General features: G+C 34.9%; 1 protein-coding gene and 1 pseudogene across 2 annotated transcripts; both read right to left on the bottom strand.

The window, feature by feature from the left end:
- Nucleotides 1-223: 223 nt before the first annotated feature.
- Nucleotides 224-11,351, bottom strand: LOC124822814 (uncharacterized). Its single transcript, XM_047294884.2, has 6 exons — nt 11,010-11,351; nt 9,560-10,806; nt 6,368-6,562; nt 4,569-5,475; nt 1,558-4,129; nt 224-772 (listed from the first exon to the last, which is right to left on the bottom strand). Exons 2-6 carry the CDS (start codon nt 10,716-10,718, stop codon nt 743-745), a joined length of 4,863 nt encoding a protein of 1,620 aa, XP_047150840.2. The 5' UTR covers nt 10,719-10,806; nt 11,010-11,351; the 3' UTR covers nt 224-742.
- A 3,671-nt stretch (nt 11,352-15,022) lies between these two features.
- Nucleotides 15,023-20,773, bottom strand: LOC124822813 (uncharacterized; annotated as a pseudogene). Its single transcript, XR_015781939.1, has 11 exons — nt 20,595-20,773; nt 20,058-20,207; nt 19,714-19,881; nt 19,185-19,337; nt 18,921-19,073; nt 18,608-18,772; nt 18,316-18,486; nt 17,696-17,879; nt 17,398-17,608; nt 16,394-16,658; nt 15,023-15,301 (listed from the first exon to the last, which is right to left on the bottom strand). The product of XR_015781939.1 is annotated as an uncharacterized LOC124822813 (transcript).
- Nucleotides 20,774-21,285: the final 512 nt, after the last annotated feature.

Raw genomic sequence — 21,285 nt, 5'->3', positions numbered from 1 at the left:
CAGTGATGTTGGCACTTAAGTGACAAGCTAAATGAAGAGACCTGTAAACTCTAGGCCTGGCTTTCTGACCAGGGGAGAACTTAGTTCAACTCCCCCTCCAATTGAATGCCAGTTTCTGTGATAAATGAAGAGACCATTGTCATTTTGCATTATAATTAACCAGAATGTAATAAAGCATCCCAAATTCTCCGCGATTAAAAACAAATTTGATTAACAGCGTCTCTGTAAGAAAAGCTGCTTCTATTTCCATGGTTCTGTTTGGGGAAGATATTTGATGAGGTCACCAATAAAAGGAAAAACTTAGTGTCTGCCAAACCACAAGATGGTTTGGAACGTTAAAAAGAAACAATTGGGCACCAACACAAATTTACAGTTTTCTTATAGTATTTTTACATGCAATTCCTTCTAGCTATTAGCTTAAAAAAAGCTACAAGAGTAAACTAATTCCAACTTCGTGATATTCATCATAACACTTCAAAATAACACGGAGTTGAATCTATAACATAAAAAGCAAATCACAAGAGTAACAAGGAGAAATACAATACATACATATCGGGGGCAACCAAAAATTCTTCAGGAACTGGAATGTTGACCAACCATTTTCACACCAATCCAGTGCGCCTTTAATATTGAGAGTAGACAACTCCAGGGAAGTACCGATGTTCCCTGTTGAGATGCCATGCCCTCCTGTTGAAATGCCCATTGACTTTGAATGTTGGAGAAACATTGGCATAGTTCACTTTCATACCTTCACATACTTGTCAACATAACCCTGCCGAAAATGTAGGGAATAGAACATCACTAAAGGCAATTTGAATATTACCACTTAGGCATATTGTTATAATCAAATCAACTATCCCAGTTTGACCCGTGGCTAAAATTTTTTTGTAAAGCAATTCAAATATAATGCTTCCCATCTCCAATTTATTTTTTTAAAATAAAAGAAAATGGTAGTTCTTCTTGCATATAAAAATCTTTGGAAGTTAGACCACAGGTGAAGTTCAGTAGATCACTAAAATCTGTCTAAAATTTGACCCGTGGCTAAAATTTTTTTGTAAAGCAATTCAAATATAATGCTTCCCATCTCCAATTTCTTTTTTTAAAATTAAAGAAAATGGTAGTTCTTCTTGCATATAAAAATCTTTGGAAGTTAGACCACAGGTGAAGTTCAGTAGATCACTAAAATCTGTCTTATTGTGGATCTATGTAATCAGTCACATTTCAGCATAGAAGCAACTTTTCAATTAAAATCACTGAAGGAAACATCTAAAATGCAGTTAAAATAACAGTGCTGATCCTTTCAAACGTGTTACAAAGAATTTTTTCTTTTCATTTAAATACAATAATATTCCAAGACAAACAGGGTAGTCTGTGCATCAAGCCTCTTGTCATTTTATCAGTGAACATATTTGTTTATAAAATGTAGACCTCTGTTAATTCTCAGTATAGATTCACGAAGGGATGCAAAAACACAAAACCATACCCATAGCAGCTATCTACTTGGCTCTGATAAGGGAAAAAAATAAAAATAAGTGATGGAGAAAATCAATTAATTACCATCACAAGTTTAGTCAACTTTCGCTGCGATGAATCAATATATTGACTTATCTTCGCTTGGGACTTAGGTACACGGTGGCCTTTCATGGCTCCTGACACTTTATCCACGGTCTTTTTCACAATGGTTTTAAAAGCAACCTTACTCATATTACCTTGTCGCCATGATGGTTTCAAAACCTCCTTTACAAAGTTCGCAATGGAAACTTTGAACAATTTCATTGATCTGGAATCCTTACTCTTTTTTCTTTTTCCAGGAGACTTGACCCGATTAATATCAACCTCCTTTGTAGTCACTTTTGCAACATCCACATCATCACTTACGCTCTCATTTTCAATAGCACCAACTTCTGCATCCGCTGTCTCACTGTACTCATCATTATTTTGAGAAGTGGTAGAGGCAACAGCCCCAACCTCCTCCTCCTTGTTTTTCTCATCCACATCCAAAGAAATGTAAGAACTTTTGGGCCTTAGGCTGACATTGGATTCACCTGTGACTTCCTGCTTCTGATCAAAATCAGTTTTTCTCAAAGAAGATGATGGTTCAATGCTGTCAAAAAGTGGATCATATTGGTCACCACCAGACCTAGGCAAAATCTGACCAAGAGCTCTACCCGATTTTGGTGCAGATGCCGAATGTCTTGATCCAACCCCACCATCACCCTCCCCATTTACCGTAGTATGGTTCAATCTAGAAGAAGCATAATTGTTACCATGGACTATTTCACTTTCCTGTCTAAAAATACTTGAACTAAATTTGGAACTTAGTGGTTTCTCAAAGGTTGATGCATAAGGATTATAGTGAGCAGATATTCTTGATCCACTAAATGGTGGAAGAGAAGTTGAATGACTGCTATCCAGAAAATCAGGTGGATATCTGGAAACAGTAGCAGTCTCCCCAGGCACACCCAAATTAGCCTCGGATACAGAACACTGAAAATTGTACATTGATTGTTGTTTTTGTGATGATGAATCAATGTGTGAGGATGTCATAAAATGTCCTTCGGCAGGTAACTTGCCACCCAGAGAAGGTTGTAGTCTGTTCACATCCGATTTCCAGGAAAATTGATTTTGTTGAGGCTGCAAGCTGCCAAATGATGTGGCACTGGAAAATTTTGAATCCTGCAATGGAAGTTGATTATGAAATTCATCTCCGTTGAGACTAGATCCTGAAAGTAATTGACTAGCTGGGTTCCCTTGAGGAAGTTGCTTTGGAGAGAAAGGTTCAGTAAGCATAAAAGTCCGTGAATGGTCCTGCATAGGAGGGTATGCTTTATCATGAAAATCAGAATTCTCAGAGCAACTCGGTAAAGGCTTCATGGAAGTCTGGGAAACAAAGTCAGTTCTTGAATGCATTTGACTCTGAATAAATTCAGAAGAAATATATGATTTTACAACTCCTGAGTTTACATTGGGATCATACACCATTGTTGATGGCGGCGGTGGCAGTGATGGTGGCGGTGGCAGTGGTGGCAGTGGTGGTGGCAATGGCAATGATGTCCAAGAGCTATTAGGTGGTACATTGAAGTGAGCATTCTGCATGTGTAAAGGAGCTGGGTAAGGTTCAAACTTTTCTCTGGCAGTGGATTGGAAAGGAAAGAGTGCCCTTTGGTGCATCACATTATACTGCCTTGAAATTTGTGGCATGTGCGCAGGATTTTCGCCAGGGGAATGTGAAACAACAGGTGCAGACACCTGGTAATTATGACGTGGAAATTCCACTGAAGAGTCACACTGTGGAGGTAACTCTTTTGAAGCCTGCTCTGATGTGACACTGTCAGGAACTTCAGTAACACTAGTAGAAACAGTTGATCTTTTATCAGGTGATGCATCAGTCACATAGGATGCATTTACATGCTGAGATGGATAACACGATTGTTCCTGAATTCCAGCAGCAGAAACACTGAGTTGCATTTTCTGAGCAAAAAGACCATCTCCTGAGGGAATGACATCTTTATATGTACCAGATGATTTAGAAGTATTATCATGGCCTAAAGCATCAGGGTGAAAGCCTTCAACTATGTGTTGCTGTTGAGAATCACCTGCTTCCGAACTATCATTCCCATGGATTGAATTCCTTGGATCCTCCCTCACATCAATGGTTTCCTGCATTTCAGGAGCAACCTCTCTGATAGATTTAGATTTACCTAGATTGCTATTAACTGATTGGCCATCAAGATGAATGATAGTTGATGCAACAACATTCCTCCCTGAATCTTCTTTTTTCTGCACTACTTCCTGGCTAGTCACATTCAGGCTAAGATCATCATCCTGACTTCTAACTCCATCATGCTCATTATCAAACACTTTAGAAGAAATATTCGTCATGTCTCCATTAGTCTTTGATTCTTTTCCACAATAACTGACTTCAAGATTATGTTTATTCTTATAGCGCCTTGAAGTAGCATTCATGTCAGATTCATGGTGAATGTACCTGCAAGATGCTCCCCGATAGCACTTTCCTCGAAGAAAGTCAAAGCACTTATCCTTGTCCCTTTTAACATTCTCACCACGAAAGTCACCTGACCGTCTTGAGATCGGTGACCTACTGCTTCTTCGGTGCTGGGGTGACCAGCTGTAACCAACAAAATTTGAAAAATTATATATAGTAGTATTCTATACAAAGATAGAAAGCTGTCAAGAAGAATCACTATCAAGTGACTCTCACGGAATCAAAAGAGAATTAAACTCTAGCGGAATCAAATGAGAATTCAGGTTAGACATAAATCTCATATTACAATCACATGCTATAATATTCTATCTGCGTGTATATATATTCTATTATTTTCCATTAATTGCATCAAAGCTATTGTTAAAGATATCAAGAATCAAGATTTGAAATGCAAAGAAAGACAATTGATTCTATTAGCATGAGAGATTTTATGTTTAATCCATAGAACAGATAACCTAGGAAAGGAAGACTTGTACATTGTAATACAAATTGTTTGGGCATAAGATTCACATTAACAGCAGGTAATTAAGGACATTCTACAATGCACAACAGCAGTATGTACCTGCGAGACCTATTTCTTTTATCTCTTCTCCTCCGAGGACTCCTCCTATTCCTCCTACTCCTCCTGTCTGGAGGAGACTGGCTGCGGCTCCAGCTTCTTCTATCTCTTTTATTAAGCCTCCGTGTCCGGTGATGGAATGAATCATCAGAATCACTATCTGAAAGACCTTCTCTTAGTTGTCTTCCGAATTCATCTACTTTCATAACATTTAGTTCAAATTTTGAGGTTTTCCCCTCATCTTCCTTTTCAGCATTACCACTTCTACTACCACTGTTAATGGCAGTATCCTCTAATCTATCTTTGCCCTTGGAAGCTTCCACCGATGAAGCAAAATTAACAGACATCTGATTTTCAAGGTTATGGTCAACACGTCCATCACTACTCCAACGTGAGACAGATTTTTTTCGGTTGCGAGTTTTCTTAGACTCTTGTAATAAATGTGTAGATATTTCTAAACCACCCTGTGATGTTCTGGAGAGTGACCCAAACCCCTTTTGAGTACTGGCGGGACTCTTAGATCCAATACCAATCTCCATATGACTCCCAGAATCTTTATGGACTGCTGAAACACCAGTATCAACACCTTCTGAGAATGTGAAAATGTTAGCATCTGCAGCATTGCTTTCATCCCCATTAGCTGAAGTGTCATCAGAAGCATAATCTTGAAGAAGTCTTATAGGGCTGCCACTCGCTAGGAGTGTCCCATAATCCCTATTAGTAGTAGCGGTTTTATTGTGATCAGAAGGAACAGTACAAACAAAATCATCATCAACACAAGTTGCAGCTTCCTCCAAAGCCTTGCCCAAGGATAACTCAGCCACTTCAGTGGAGTCATTCTCAAGACTTGGAACCTTGGTAACTGGTCTTACAGATTTCCTGTGCTCCAGATCAGATAAAATCTCGGGTCCTGTATTTAGTAAAGAGCTTTATTAACACAAACAATATTTTGTTTTAATAAAGCAATATATTAGAGTTAGCCATAGAATGAATTTGACATCTAATACCAAAGTCAACTCTATTAATATTCTACCACTTCTGAATTCTGACCGGCTACATAAAAAATGAGATCAAAGTAATCATTTTTTAATTCAGTGAAAAAGGAGCAAATAAACCACATATAGTGATCATGAACAATGAGTTGGCAAACCTATCCTCCCTTCAATTATATAAGGAGAAATATAGTTAGTTATTCACCTCTAACTTACGGAAAAATATTTAATGAAATGAAACAAGTTGACAAAAAAAAAACTACATGGATATTAAATGAAATTCTGTTCTGCAAATAATTACTAAATTCAGTGCACTGCATGAATCTGTTGGAAATAGTAAAAATAATTAATAATCATCGGAACTTATGGGAGTTGTGTATCAGACAAAATATTGGAGTTCTACTAATTAATTCAATTCTTGTATTTACTCTTTTATGCCTGAAAAAACGAGAATGTTGAGTTACCACAGTCCATCAATTGACAGGACTTCTGTGTAATTTCTACAAGTCTTTTTTACAGTTTCTTATGTCAATCCTCAAACTGTCAAGTTAAATTCAGTGTTTAAAGCGAGAAAGATATCAAAACACTAAATTAATACCAAATTTAAGTACTTAAACTTTCAGTGTAATAGAAACTTTTGATTAAATTTAAGTACTAAATTAAATTCTGTGTCCCAAAACTTTTGACATATGTCTATCACCAGCATTACTGACTTGATTGAATAAAGAAAAACATGTTAAATAAAAACTTGATTAAAAAGTATCTAAAAGTAATTAAACATAGAGAAAAAAGGCTTTTCTGAAATGAAACCTTCATTCTGTTTGCTGACTCCCATGGATCCAAAGTATGATGGACTGCAGGATGAGATGACCCTGTCAGGGTCATTCTCTGATAATTTCTGCACCTGCGCTAGATTCTGATTCACTCTATGCACTTCATCATCTCGATTTAGGGCTTCAGTTGCAAAGTTTGAACCTTGGTCCTTGTCAGAAAGTGTGATATCATCTTAACCCATCCATAGAGAAATAAAACAAACCAGATCAGGCTCATCTAAAATGAATTTTTATTTGTGTCATAGTTTGAACTATTTATCAAATAAAAATTACAAAGTAATCCAAAAAGGTATTGGGAGACAAGGTTTGGTCCCTCCTGTTAAGAAGTGAACTTTAAGTCTAACTCAACCCCACAAAACCAGCTTGTAAGATAAGGTTTGCACCCACTTATATACTCTAAATTGGTCTTATCTCTAATCAATGTGAAACCTCACCTTACAAGTTGGCTTTGTAGGGTTGAGTTGGGCATAAAGTCCACGTATTAACATGATATCAGAGCCAGGTTCCGAGTCTATCCTAGCGAAATTTGTTGTTTGTTGGACATATTGTTCCATCTAATATCAAGTCGTTGTAGGACCACCCATTAGTGTCTAGTCCCATGCATGAGATGTATAAACCTCGGCTTGAGAGAAGTGCGTTGGAAGTCTCACATCGACTAGAAATAAAGTCAATTTAGAGTATATATGTGTGTGCAAACTTCACCTTACAAACCAATTCTGTAGGATTGAGTTACACTTAAAGTTCACTTCTTAACAATATGCATATAGATAATTCGAAAAAAAAAAAACATACAAATATAATTATAATAATGTCAGTGGTGGCAGTAGTGAGATCTCAACAACGACTAGTGGCAAACAGAAGCATCAACAGAAATGCAGGGATTGAAAAACAAAGAATAAGAGGCTATTGTGTTGTAGGTAGGGTAGGTTAAACTGTAATGTTTTTTTATTGGGCCTTGATAACCCGACAAAAGATTAAGAGAAAACAAAGAGAATAATAGGTTCCTCTCACGGACTGGAAAGGTGGTGCAGGCTGTATTAACAGTCTCTAAAAGATAAATTACAATTCTGTTCTGTAGCAAAACATATAAAAGAAGAGAAGAAGTTGCATAGCAGTTGAGAGAGGTTTGCAGCAGTTACAAACCAATGTAACTTCCTATAATTGTAACTAATCTAAGAAATAAAATAAACAAAGACACCTGAAACAAACTGCAGATAGTTACAATACTATAGACAAAAAAATATCACTAATATCCCCCCTCAAATTCAAGGTGAGGGATTTGAAAGAACTTGCACATTGAGTTTGCTTCTAAGAAAATGAAAACAATAGTTGGACAAAAAGTTTGTTAAGAACATCAGCCCATTGGTCAACACTTGGGATGTGAGAAACCTGTAACTGCTTGGACAACACTTGATCAAAAACAGAGAAGACATCAATCTTCATATGTTTGGTCTTGGAGTGAAAAACAGGATTATGAGCGATAGCCACACCACTTTGGTTGTCACATAGGATGACCATGGAAAAGGGGATATGGAACTCTATCAAAAGAGCCTGTATCTAGAAAAATTCAACAAATTCATGGCCATGATACAGTACTCAGCTTCAGTGCTGGAACGAGCAATGATTCGCTGTTTGTGAGACCACCAAAAAATCAGGTTGGGACCATGGAAACTAGTAGAACCAGATGTAGACTTCTGGTCATCAACATTAGATGCCCAATCAGCATCACACATGGAGGTGATGGAGAAAGGAGTGGAGGAAGAGGCTGCACAAAAAGAGTGACAAACTTTGCTGACAACGTAGCTTATGTCAGGCCTAGTGATAGTGGCATACTGAAGTGATCCAACAACAGAATGATAGAGAAGGATCAGAAAAAGAAGTAGAATCAATCTTGGAGAGTTTGCAGGTAGATGCCACAGGTACAGGATGAGCCTCAATCATCTCAGTTTTGTGCAGAAGATAAAATAAACTGTAACTATTCAACCTATAATTGTAACTAATCATCCTATAATTGTAACTAATCTAGAAAATGAAAGAAAAAAAGACACCTGAAAAATAATTAAAACAAATTACAGATCATTACAATACTATAGACAAACAGATAATACTAATACTCATCCGTTGCTACACATTAGGGTTTCTCTCATGCACTGCTGCACATCTACCTCCTTCGTTTTCAGATAGAAGTTGCATGCCTGCCGCCTTTTTGGCCATCTCCATTCTATCTTCGCATTTCATGATGCAAAAAGCGGCCGCCATGAGAAACCCACAATCACCACCATGTTGTGGCCACAGGCTATAAATCTACAACCAATTTCCGCCATGGCACTACCATAACAGATTGATTATAACACTGAGTCCAATGCGGTAGATGGTATCGAGGAGGGATCAAGCTTGGCCTCCATTGTATCTTTACTCATCGAAGAGGGATATCGTACTGGAATTTCAATAGGCGATGATATTCCTAAATAGGTGTTGGAAAAGCATCCCATGTTTTAACAGTCATCTAATGGTGATGAAGGAAGAATGATAGCGGTCGGAAAGTGACCACAAATGTCATCATTGGAACGAACAATAGGATAATGTAGAACAGACTCAAAGAAAGAGGCAATAGTAGACACAAAATACCTATAAATACTGGGAGGGAAATATCGATACCCTTTTTGAAGGCAATGATATCCCACAAAGACATATTTGAATGACAGAGGAGAAAGTCTATCACAATCAAGTGTGAGGTTATGTACGAAACATATGGTGCCAAGAACATGTGGAGAAAGACTACATACAGGGTACCCTGTCATTAAAGACAGATGACATTCGGTTAATGACAGAACATGTCATAAGGACCCCCAAAAATGGTGAGGAAGATGACTGAGAAGAAGTGTCCTAGTAGTTTCAACAGATATTTGTTTATGCGTTAGGCTAATAAATAAAATCACTTCTAAAATACATATACAATCTAGATTTTTTTTTATTACATAGGATTAGTTCCTTATTTCTATAATTATAACAAAATCAATACAAACTACAAGGACTTTCATGTTAAGAATACGTAACAGCATACCCAAACCAATGCTGGACTAGAATCAGGAGATGTCATAATTTAATACCTCAAACATAAAAAGTGTTAAATATTAGTTTTCAATTTCAGGATCATAAGAAAACTAACCTTCCATTTCCATGTCAGAATCAGCACTCCCAGTTGCAACATGCAGGTTATACTGCTCACCTGAAGAGTACAATCTCTCTGGTTGCCTTTTCTTTTCATGCCATCCAGTATCTAAATTATATTTCTTCTTCATCCACAGGAAATAAGTGTTAGAAATTGCAGCCTCAGTTCCTGGGTCTCCGCCAAACAAAAATACATATTCAGGATTTTGGAATTCATCTCGACGAATCTTATCTTCAAAATCAGCTCCCTTCTCAGCAATAAGCTGACACAAAGCTTCTATCTTCAGTACAGTATTTTCTTCCGTTGGCTTAGGTGGGGGAAGATCCTCATCTTTTTCAGCATCAGCAACCTCTCTACAATTTGGACCGTCCCGTTTAGAATCAGAACCATGTACAGGTGCAATACCAGATGGAAGAAAAGCTACAACTCCATCAACCAAATCCACAGTCTTCACAGATTTAGGGTCATCTGCAACATTTGAGGAGGAGGAGGAGGTTACCGGAGCATTAAGAGGAGGAGGCGGTGGAGCGGGAAGAGCAGGTGGTGGAGACAATGGCAACGGTGGGGGAATACCAGGAGGCACTCGGTAATTCCCAACAGCTGAATGGAAATAACCTGTTGAATGGGGTGGTGGTGGAGGAGCATTATGCAGATTCTGAACATCACCGGGGTGCAGAGGTGGACCATGGAAAGAAGGGTTATACAAAATTTGACCTTGGGAAGCCGAGGGAGGATGAGGTGGAGGTGGTGGTGGCAATACTCTAGGCGGTGGTCCTGGAGCCCAAGATGTTTGCGGTGTCACGGTGTTCCCCTGGTGTAATTGAGAAGGGATAGGGTAGGATTGTCCAGCATTTGGCATCACATTATGTGAACCTTGAACGGGAAGGTTCATGGGAATTGGGGAAGAAGAATTAGGACGCGGTGGAGGAGGAGGAGGGGGAGGTCCATTTAAATAAACATGATGAGGGGGTGGTGGTGGTGGTGGTAGACCACCAACGTTAGGCGGTGGAGGAGGAGGACCACCAACGTTAGGGGGTGGGAACTGATGGAAATGCGGCGGAGCCTGCTGATACTGAGGCGGTGGTGGTGGAGGCGGCAGCACCGGAGGGACGGGACTCTGCCCGATATGAGAACCACGATTCACTTGACTATACATAATTCGAATGCAAACTTTCTATTTAACATAAACTAGCAACAAAGAAACTCCAAAGTCACAATCTTCACTGCTTCCAATATCGGATACCCTGAAAAACATGTGCAACGATAAAGTGAATGAAACAACTAAGGAGCAAAGCAAGCAAAACAACCAGAAGCAACAGAGTATTATTAACTAACTCAGCAAGTGGGATATATATGGTTGGAATTAAGAAATATAATGCATTCAAGAAAAGGTCACATATTATTTCGTAACATTTTCCTACAAACACGATAAACCAGCTCCCCTTACTCTTCATATTTGAATCGTGGAAATTGCCGCGAGCAAGACGCACCGTTTGGTCTGTCGATTTCAGAGAAGCCACAGTTTGAGCAAAGAGGAATGATAGCTGGTGGGTAATGGGAATCGCTAGGGTAGGGTTTTGCTGGGAGTGAGTGAGGAGTGGGAAATAAACCCTAGCTAGGAAGCTATGAGAGCATAGGGGATGGAAAGAAGTACATTTGGATTCGCGGAATTGTTATTGTGCGTGATTAGTGAGAAGAAGGAAGGAGAAGAAATTAGGAAGTGACAATAGATTAATGTCTGAAAAAACAATTGCTCCGAACGCATCCCAGAACCGTTACTACGAGAAAAACACTTTTTTTTTTTTTAGAAAAAGAAATAGTAGACTCTCCTAAAGAGAGTTTAAATGAGGTCGGTATTCTTCAAACTCTTCTATTTGATGAAACATTTTCTTATTAATTGAATAATATTATCAGTATAAAATATAAGTAATATTCGATTTTTTTAATTAAATATAAAAACGGATATTTAAAAAATATTTATCTAGTCTCGTTTTAATCTGTCAATATATATTTTATTATTATCTTGTTTTATTTAAATTATTAAAATATTTATAATTAATTAAATAATATATATAATATATATATTGTTTTATTTTTTCTTTTCTAATTGTTTAATTTATTTTATATTTATAAAATTCACACATATTACTTTTTTTCTTATTTTTTATTAGAAATTTTTTTTGTGTATTATCAATTTCAACAAATAAAATAGATGTTAGGTCTATATTTATTACTTTTACTCTTTTTACTATTTTTATTTGTTTTATATATTTTTACATAAAAATTTTAACTCTTAAGGTTAAGGGTTCAATTAGATAAGTATTTCCTTTACTAACTAATATAAAAACATATTTTTTTTTATTATTCGTTATCTTTAGTTTTTGTATTATTTAAGAAAAATTGTTAAAATAATTTTCATTAGACTGTTTTAATATTTTCAAAATAATAGAAACGTTAAAAATATAAAGATAATTAAATACACATTTCAAATAGTATTAGAAAATTAAAATGTTAATATTAATTTAGCTCGACAATAAACTTTTATATTTTCAACTTTATCTTTCCCTCAAATAAATAAAAAGAAATAATTTTATTTTTATTATTTTAGTTCGGTTAAATGTCAAATATTTTATGATTTTTTTCTCCACTTATTTTGTTTTTCTATCATAAATATATTGAAATTTGAAGGTTATTTTTTTTTTTTCAGGTTTCATGTGGAGCATATGAAAAAGATGTGTTTATTTTAATTCTAAATTAAATTTATGTTATACATATCAGGGTTTTATAATATGTATATTGATAATTAACATAAGAGGAGGTTCATCTCAAATGGTAAGTAGATACTTTTGGAGTCATTATGTAGAAGAGTTTTCTAAATAAAATTAGGTGAAAACGATGGTGATTTAATAAATACAATAATTTTTTATGTATAAGAAGAATTCCTTAAAGAACATACACATTGTTCATTATTAATCAGTTTTCCAAATCATATAGTGATTAAACTATGGAATGGTAGGGTAAGAAACAAAAATTGTAGTTAAGTATTATATTCGGTGATGGTGAATATTGTTTATGATGTCAAACAAGATTATTATTTTAAGGATCAAGAAAAACTGAAATCGATTTCTCATCATTGCAAGTCAAATAAGCTTGGAGGGCTCGTTAACAAATTTAGGGTGCAATGCTTAATTCTTTATTATTGTCATTAAGCAACATTAGTTGTGAGATTGCAAATAAGGGTTTGTTTTCTGTCTTTGTGGAAAGGTGATGAAATGACCATTACATTAGATTATGCTCAATAGAAGTTTTTGTTCATTTGTGATGTTAAATTTCATTACAGCTTCAATTTTGTTGATGAAGTTGCTAGGGTTAGACTTGAATGATGTTATGATAGATATGAGACATTATCGTGTTTTCCATGTGAGACTAACTCGCTTAAGGAGGTATATGAGGATTTTGCACCACCAAAGATGGAAGTGTGCAACAAAGGCTTACTTATTACATATCGTGGGATACACTTTTTTTATAAAAGTGTGACATTAGTTATGCTCTTACAAAAATTGTATATTATTTGGAAAAGTTAGTGTTATTGACATGAATACATTTTAATAATGTGTTTAAATTGCAATAAGCATGAACATATGAAACACTTTCCAAGAATGGGAAGAAGGAATGTGAATCTAACTTATGAGGAGTTTCACTTGCGAGTAGTAAGATATGTGATTAGACAACATACATACATTGTTGGTGTTGTATGGGTGTGGTTAGATGGTTCAACTCATGCTCGAATCATTATGAAGAACATGGATAGACTCAACTCTTCAAATCTATCTTTGTATTATCTTAGTACATTTGTCTAAAGATGTGCATTCATTAACATTTGTCAAAGTGTGTCTTGTGTCAATTTGGATATGAACAAATGATTCCTTGACTTCTAATAAAATACAAAGTTGACATTTTCAATGTACATATGTTTCGAATGTAAAGTCATATAGTACAATAGACTATAGGTAGTTGTGATTCATATACTATCTAGTTGTGCACTATCTTTGTATGCACTCAAATATATTGAAGTGATTGTAAAAGTATTGATCATGAGTGATTTTGTTTTGTAAGTGATATAGCCACAATCACATTTGTTTTCAATTTTTGTATAAATAACACAATATATTTGTAAACAATTTTTATTATAATTATGATATAATAATTGTCTTGAATACACATCTTGCATTGCATGGTTGGTTTTGACACCTTTCTTATTCAAGTACATTTAATAAATTAAATTGGGCATGAAAACTTACCAAACATAAACATGAAAAATACGCATGCACCGTATCTTCACTAACAAATTGTTAGGTGAATTGATGGAATAGTGAAAAAAAAAGAGTGAAGTATAAAGTTAAGTTGTTTGGATTGAAAAAAAAAACAAATAAATGAAAAAATAGTAAATGATTCTGATGATAGATTTTACTTAAAAGTTTGTTATGATTTTTTTATATATGAACCAATCTTAATTATTATTTGTGAATATAATAATATTATCATACATACATTAACTTGTAGAGTTCGTTATGCGATGAATGTAGTCATAAAACTGGCAAGTTTTTCTTTTCATTGTTTTCTTTTTTAGTAAGACTTATCAGTTTTCAATGATTGTATTAATGACAAAAGTACATTATGTACATAAAAATATATTTTAGAAAAAAAGTGAAAAAAAATATTTTAATGGGATTTTAACAATTGTTGAGAAGCACCTTTGTAAAACTAAAAGAAATTACTAAGGGTTCAAAGTGACGAAGAATGATTAGAAGAGTAGTACGAAATGTTTTTGGTGTTAACGGAGTTATAATCGTTGGGATTAATAAAAATTTTAAAACCATGGAGTTGCTCAAATCAATGGGTAATACAATTTAAGGTTAGATATATTTGTAGATTTGAACATTTTGATTCATAACATTTGCAATTAAATTGCTTCAATGCAAGTATGAAATGTCGTACATAACAAAAATATTAAATTTTTAAATTTTGAGGACCAAACTTGTTAAAATTTAAGATAAAAAAATTTTAATTTTATGTCGGATTAAAGGTGAAAAGGCATATTTAATCCTATAATTTAATAAAACTAAAAAATGTTCAAAATAAAAAAGATAACTTTGCTAAATATGTTTTGTCTTAATGAGACGTGCTTTTCACAAAAGTAAAATAAATGAAATGCGGTCAATATAATTTTTTTAAGTAAAAAAATTTTTTTTATGTTTTTAATAATTTTTAAAATAAAATTAATCTATACATTTCATAATCATGCTACAACCATGAGTCAAAGTAAAACTGAATTGGTGATTTGCAAAACAAATTCTGAAACAGTCATCTTGCCAAATGAAAATAAAAAATCGCCTCAAAACTACCAAGACAAGATAATGAAAACAAGAAAAAAATATTACAAGTTGGCACCTATAGTCAGCCTCTTAATATTTTTCTCCTAATGAATGAAGAGTTACAGACAAAAACTTGTAACACTATCTATACCTAAGGTAACAATTGTCTTGCCGAACAATTTAAGATCATATATGTTGTGTAGGTAACAGTATATCCCCACCAGTTAGCACGTTTCTCTCTATTAAACTGTTATGTGCATCTGCTGCAACCTTCATAAAAGGAATGTAAAATGCCAGAATTCATGTTAATTTTTCTTGTTCACTTTGGCTTCTGTCCTTGGAGTTGTGCAATCATCTGTCACACCTGTATTCATACAACAAGAACTGTGCTCAAACTCACAATATGTCATACAATAATTTTCAAATTTTCAATTGCTATTATGAAGTGATAACTATTAATTGTCTGAAAATCTTAATTCAAAAACCATGTCATGTCAGGTAAGTTTATCTATTGCAAGTGTTTAAATGTGGTATGCTGTAAACAAGACTATAAAACAATACAAGTAAACAACCAGTGCTGCAACATTGAGGTAATCGAGATTTCTTACCATCAGTAACAAAGTGCTCCTAAAATAAGTAGTAGTAGCATCATGTAGATTTCAAATTGTCTAAATTTCTTACAATTTTTTTAATAGAATTTCTTAGAATTTAATATATTAAATATTGAGTCCTGATTATTTGATTAAAAACTTGTATTGGAATCAACTGTGTACATATACTCTGACAGTAACATGCTCTCAGAAATGGATGGGTGTTTTTAACTAAAATTTACTCCAGATTTTGAAGTTTTCTGCATTACAAGAGTTCATTTAACATTACACAGACATCTATCTGATGCTCAAATATATATTATCTCTGATACTTTCATGATTGCCTTTACGTTTAAACAGAAATTTGAAATAAAACAAAAAGGTTAATCATTGATGTTGCTTTCAAGTGCAAAAATGATGACTTCTTTTAATAAGAGGTAGTTAATAGGCAAAAATGCCATGATGATTAGCCCCCTATCCATTTATAAAAGTAAATCTCTTATCCCAAAAGCATATTGGGACAGAGGTTCATTTTTTCTTTCTTTTTTGTTGTGGGAGGAGAGAAGCAGCAGCTTACCAATCGAATCATTTAGGTTTAACTCAAACTCACTTGAAAATGTTGCCATATGTGAGAGGAAATGCCATTTCATTCAAAGAAATGCAAAAGACAAAATTCCAGAGGTTTTTTTCTTTCATTTTTGTGGGTGGGGGGCAGAGTAACAACTTAACAAGTGAATTCAGTTTTAACTCAAACTTGCATGAAAATGTATCTGAAATGAAAAGGAGATGCTATTTTATCCAACATGCTAACGACAAAAAAGGTCAAGCCAAAGAATCTTCACTAACTTCTCTCAATAGTTCCATACCTTGATTTGGTGGAGAAACAGAACTCTCAGCTGCTGCAGGTTTCAGGACATCAGCATTAGAGTTTGGTGCATCACTCGTTTGTCCTGAAATTTCACAATTGGAAACTGGCACATTTATTTCATCTCCAATTTGCATTTCGCCTTTGGAACTTGTCTCATCATTGGATCCATCGTTTTTCAAGCTCTCAGTTAAGGGTTTTGATGAGTCATTTTTCTCATCATTTAGATTCAAAGAAACAGCTTCAGGTTCTGGGTTGACAGAATCCTGCAGGATATTCATGGATGTGCAGGTAAGAAAGAAACCTCACCAAAGACTCACGTTACATTCCCAGGGATGATCTTTATTAGATTCATGCGCATTAACTGGCAGGTGAATTTTCATTCACATACACCACTAGAGCCAAGGAAATGGTCTCCCTTGTGTGGAAAATCTAAGAATGTTTATCTTGGAAGATCACTATCTAGAATTGAACAAAATTTAACATACAGTAAAAAGGAAAAAACACAGTGTTGGAACAGACATCCCACCAAGGTATTAAATAAACTAGATCATGACCAACTATATCTCAGCTAAGGTTACAGAAAAGGATTCAATCCATAACACATAGGAAACAGAAAATGTTAATATTTAGTGGCAATCCATAGCTTTTCTTGCATGCATACGGAGCCTGTGGTTACCACAGACAATCATGTGCAAGTCCCATGAATCTATGGCCATAGTGCCTACAGGTAAAACACCTATGGCAAACAAGCACTGTACACATGAAAATTTTATTCAGCCACTAAAAAAACTCGTACTCTCATAAAGTTCACCTCGCAAACAGAATCTATAACTGTGTATAAGGTCACATTTATAGTTAACATCCTTCCAATAACAAAACCCAAACTGTCAATTTTAAATTTTTAATTATTCCCTGTTGGGGCCTCTAAATAAAATTTTAGAGCCAATAATCTGGCCCACATAGAATTTTATTCAACAGAAGTAAAAAAAAAAAATACTTGACCTTTAAGGAGTCCGCAGCTGTTGTTGGGGTACTTGACGCAACAATAGTATCTGCTTCTTTATGGCGTTCAAGAAATTCTGAACTCTCTCCCCGTACTTCCGGTTGATTTTCTATTTTCTCTTGCCTGAGCACTGCAGAAGTTGTTACATTGTCTGATTGTGTAAGCATGTCATTTAAATCAACATTTTCAATTTCACCAGCAGACCTTTTCCTGTTTTGAGAATCAAACACTATGTTAAAACCAAATTTTTCAAAAGGGAGATTCGGGTGGTGAAAAATTGTAAAGAGAAGGACATACCTATTGGAAGTATTAGCAACTGGACTTTGAATGTTTGGCTTGTTTGAAAACAGAATTCCATGAAGAGGCTTTCCATCAATAACAGTTTCAATAGTATATCCTGCTGAGATTTTTTCCGTAACTTTGGCATGAAACATTCTCTTTCCAGGAGGCAGGGATTGCCTTACTGGGATATTTAGTTTACCTGTAAACATGATGCTGGATACTTAGATTCCCACTTTGAATGGAATACCCAAACACCATTTTTCATTCTTTTAATCAAGGCCCATAACCAAAGAATATTTTCCTTTTTTAGAACTTACAAAACTTTACAAAATATCAACTTGCCACAACTAGTGTGCATGTCTCAGAAGAAACACACAAACTGGTCAGAGAAACTAACTCTATTTAGGAGTGCAGCTAAGAACACTAATCCTCACTACCTTATCATTATCAACTAAAAATATGGCAAAAGACCAAATAAATACATTACAAGAAAGCATGTAATATAAGCTGTGATATACACAGGAGGGACTTCCAAAATCCAATACAAAGAATGACAGGAAACACATATCACTTCAAGGAAAAACAAAATATTTTGTTATATTCCTCAGGAAGTTCATATATAAGCAGGTTCTCACTTTGTTGGCTATAGTTTAAGATTGACATAGGATGATTACTGCCAGCATCCACTCCATATCCACACAGAACTGGGTTTTGGACAAGATTGAGATTTTGCTCTTGACATTTCAGCTTCAATTGCTTCCTTAAGGATAACTTCTCTGGTCTGAGTTCTCTTTCCTGTGCAATACCTAAAAAGCCAGAAATATATTAGAAACACATTTCTGTCACAAACTTCTTAATTTGCAGAAATTCTATAATCAAAATGTTCCTCAGTATATTTAACAGGAAAAAATTTACTCTTTGCTCAACCTGTGTATAGGTAATACATATCATCCAGGGCCTCCAGATTTCTATTACAACCTCCCAAAAACACAAGAGCACCCCCCATATGTGGATCTAAACAGTCACCAGCTACAGAAAATCTAGCAGAAGGACCACTAGGTGTAGTTTCCACCTTCGTCCACACAAAAGTCTCTGTTTCCATAAGGAATGAAAAATAAGGGCACAACTTTAACACATGAACAAACAATAAATATTTACTACAAACTAGTACAGTGAAAAAATTTGAGCTCCTGTTTAAGTGTTTATCAGACTTATAAACAAGCATCTGTATTAGACATACCAATGTCAAGCATATACAGGTCATTGTATAGGCATTGAGCTTCTGTAAAGCCCCCAAAAACAAACAAACTGTTGCCCAAAGAAACTGTACAATGACCAGCTCGAGGTGGCAATGATTGGCTAGAGGTACACATTTTGCTCCAGATAAGAGTATCTGCATTTACAGAAAATGCTAGTAAATTATACTCCGATAAATACCCCCTTTCTTGCACAAATATTCAATAAGTGTACCAAAAGTATAACAGTTACATAAAAGGATACATACCAGTATCTAGAACATGAACATCAGACAGATAATAATCTTGTTCATCTTCACCACCGATCACAATAATTTTGTTTTTCCAAGATGAACAAGTGTGGCTATCTCGAGGAGATGGTGGAGTGCCTGATGTTGTAGCACGCTGCCATGTATATGTTTCTACAGGTGAATAGATGAAAAGAAATCATAAGTATATTTCTCATCTTATCCATAATAAAAAAAAAAACTGCAAAGTACTAATGCAAATGGAATTATTAAACAGAGTAAATATTAGATCAACTAAATAGTGCAACCTTCGTTGCATTTCATTCACAACTAAAATTATTATGAACCTCTAGAAGCAAGACAAAAAGTGTGACTATTCCAAGTTCCACCATGTGTTAGAATATAATAATTAAGATAAGAAATCTTTAACAATTTTGTCACACTGTATGAACCTATGATATTGTGTGAGGTCTCATGAATGTGAAGGGTAAAAATTGAAAAGTGAATTAGTTAGATAAACAAATGGTAGTGTGTGATAAAGAAAAGTCACCTGTATTTAATATGTAAAGGTCATTGTAGTACACATCATTAGTATTATTTGCAGATCTCCCACAACCACCAAATACAAATAGTCGTTTGCCAATAACTGCAGCAGCATGACCCTCCCGTGCCTCTGGTGCTTCCCCTCTCACAGTTGGAAAAATCCATGTATGTGAAGCTAAGACAGTTCAACAGCAGTGAGTGCCATCAAGTTAAACAATTACTGTACACTACAGGGTGTACATAATTAGATCACCCTAAACTCTTTCAGATGTATTATATCACAACTATGGTGTAAAACTTAGTCCAATAACATTCCCTTCCCACATTAAAAATATCAGAATAATGACTCACAAATGTCTAGAATATGCAAATCATTCAGCAGCCTGGTCCCATCTGTACCCCCAAACACAAAAAGACTATCACCAACAACAGAACAACTATGGCTGTCCCTAGGAGTAGGTGGGGTCCCTTTAACAGCTGGTTCACTCCAACTCTGCCTCACTGCAAATCACCAACATCAGCCATAAAATAGCTGCAGATAACAGAATAAATGAATAGAAACACTTCAAAAATAATGCAAACAACCCAATGCACTCAACTCGGAATAAAAACAATGCACTCAACTTAAAAGATATAGGATGTCCCAAAATAGTGAAAGCATTTGATCATATAAAGATTCAAAAAAAGAACCAGGGACCCATATAAAAAATTAAAAGATGAAAGAACCCAACAAATAAAAACTACCCATGCTTAGTGAACAGTAACAGGCAGAAAATGACAATGCAATCAAAATTAAGAAGAAAAATCAATCTTAAAACTAAAAACCATATCAAGATTTAAAAAAACAAAAACACAGACACAAGAATAGAGAAAGATTGTGGTACTTACGAGTGTCGAATACGTGAACTTGGTTGGTCTGACAGTTAAATTTGCCGTAACCACCGAAGAGATAAAGAAGTCTGCCATCTCTAACAGCGTTACACGTGTGGCCCCACCTCCTCCCTGGTCCTTCTCCTCCTGTTCCCTTTACCTTTTCCCACCTCATTTCCCCCTCCTCTTCAAAAATTGTTAAACAAAACAAAAACACACTACCCCACTAAAAAAGAATCAAACTTTTTTTGTCTTCAAATTTTAATCTTCCCAAACCTGAGAGACACGAGAAAGTGTGTGAATGTTTAAAGAATAGAGAAAGAGGTTTTGGGATTTGTGATTATTTTCGTTCATGCAAAATAGAATAAATAAATAAATAAAATGTGTATCACTGATATCACTGTCACAACAAAAATTGAAAAAAAAAATGTATATAATGCAACAGTGGAAATGGGTTAAAGAAAACAAACCAGGAGGGGGTAAAGACTGAAGAGTGAGTTCTCCAGAATCTGATCAGAGAAAACAGAGAAAGGGTAGAAAGAAGATATTGGAATTTTAATTTTGTTATTATTTTCTTCAATCTTATTTTTCTTACAAGGTTACATTTTGTTAATTTGTAAATTATACTTCCTGTAATAGAAAAACTATATTCTAAGTGTAAATGATTTTTCTTTTCTATAATTTTGTCATGTAGTGCTTTGATTTGAAC

This window comes from Vigna umbellata, chromosome 9 (assembly GCF_029865625.1).
Source record: "Vigna umbellata cultivar VRB3 chromosome 9, Vumbellata_1.0, whole genome shotgun sequence".
Classification (NCBI taxonomy): domain Eukaryota; kingdom Viridiplantae; phylum Streptophyta; class Magnoliopsida; order Fabales; family Fabaceae; genus Vigna; species Vigna umbellata.
This window is presented reverse-complemented; position numbering and strand designations above follow the sequence as displayed.

Bases quoted from the DNA above. Each gene is read 5' to 3' on its own strand.
- LOC124822814 (XM_047294884.2), bottom strand. From the start codon at position 10,718: ATGTATAGTCAAGTGAATCGTGGTTCTCATATCGGGCAGAGTCCCGTC. The intron at 4,130-4,568 runs GTACATACTGCT...TGTTGGTTACAG, and splicing joins AAAAGAAATAGGTCTCGCAG to CTGGTCACCCCAGCACCGAA. The intron at 773-1,557 runs GTAATTAATTGA...CATTTTCGGCAG, and splicing joins AGTTGACTAAACTTGTGATG to GGTTATGTTGACAAGTATGT.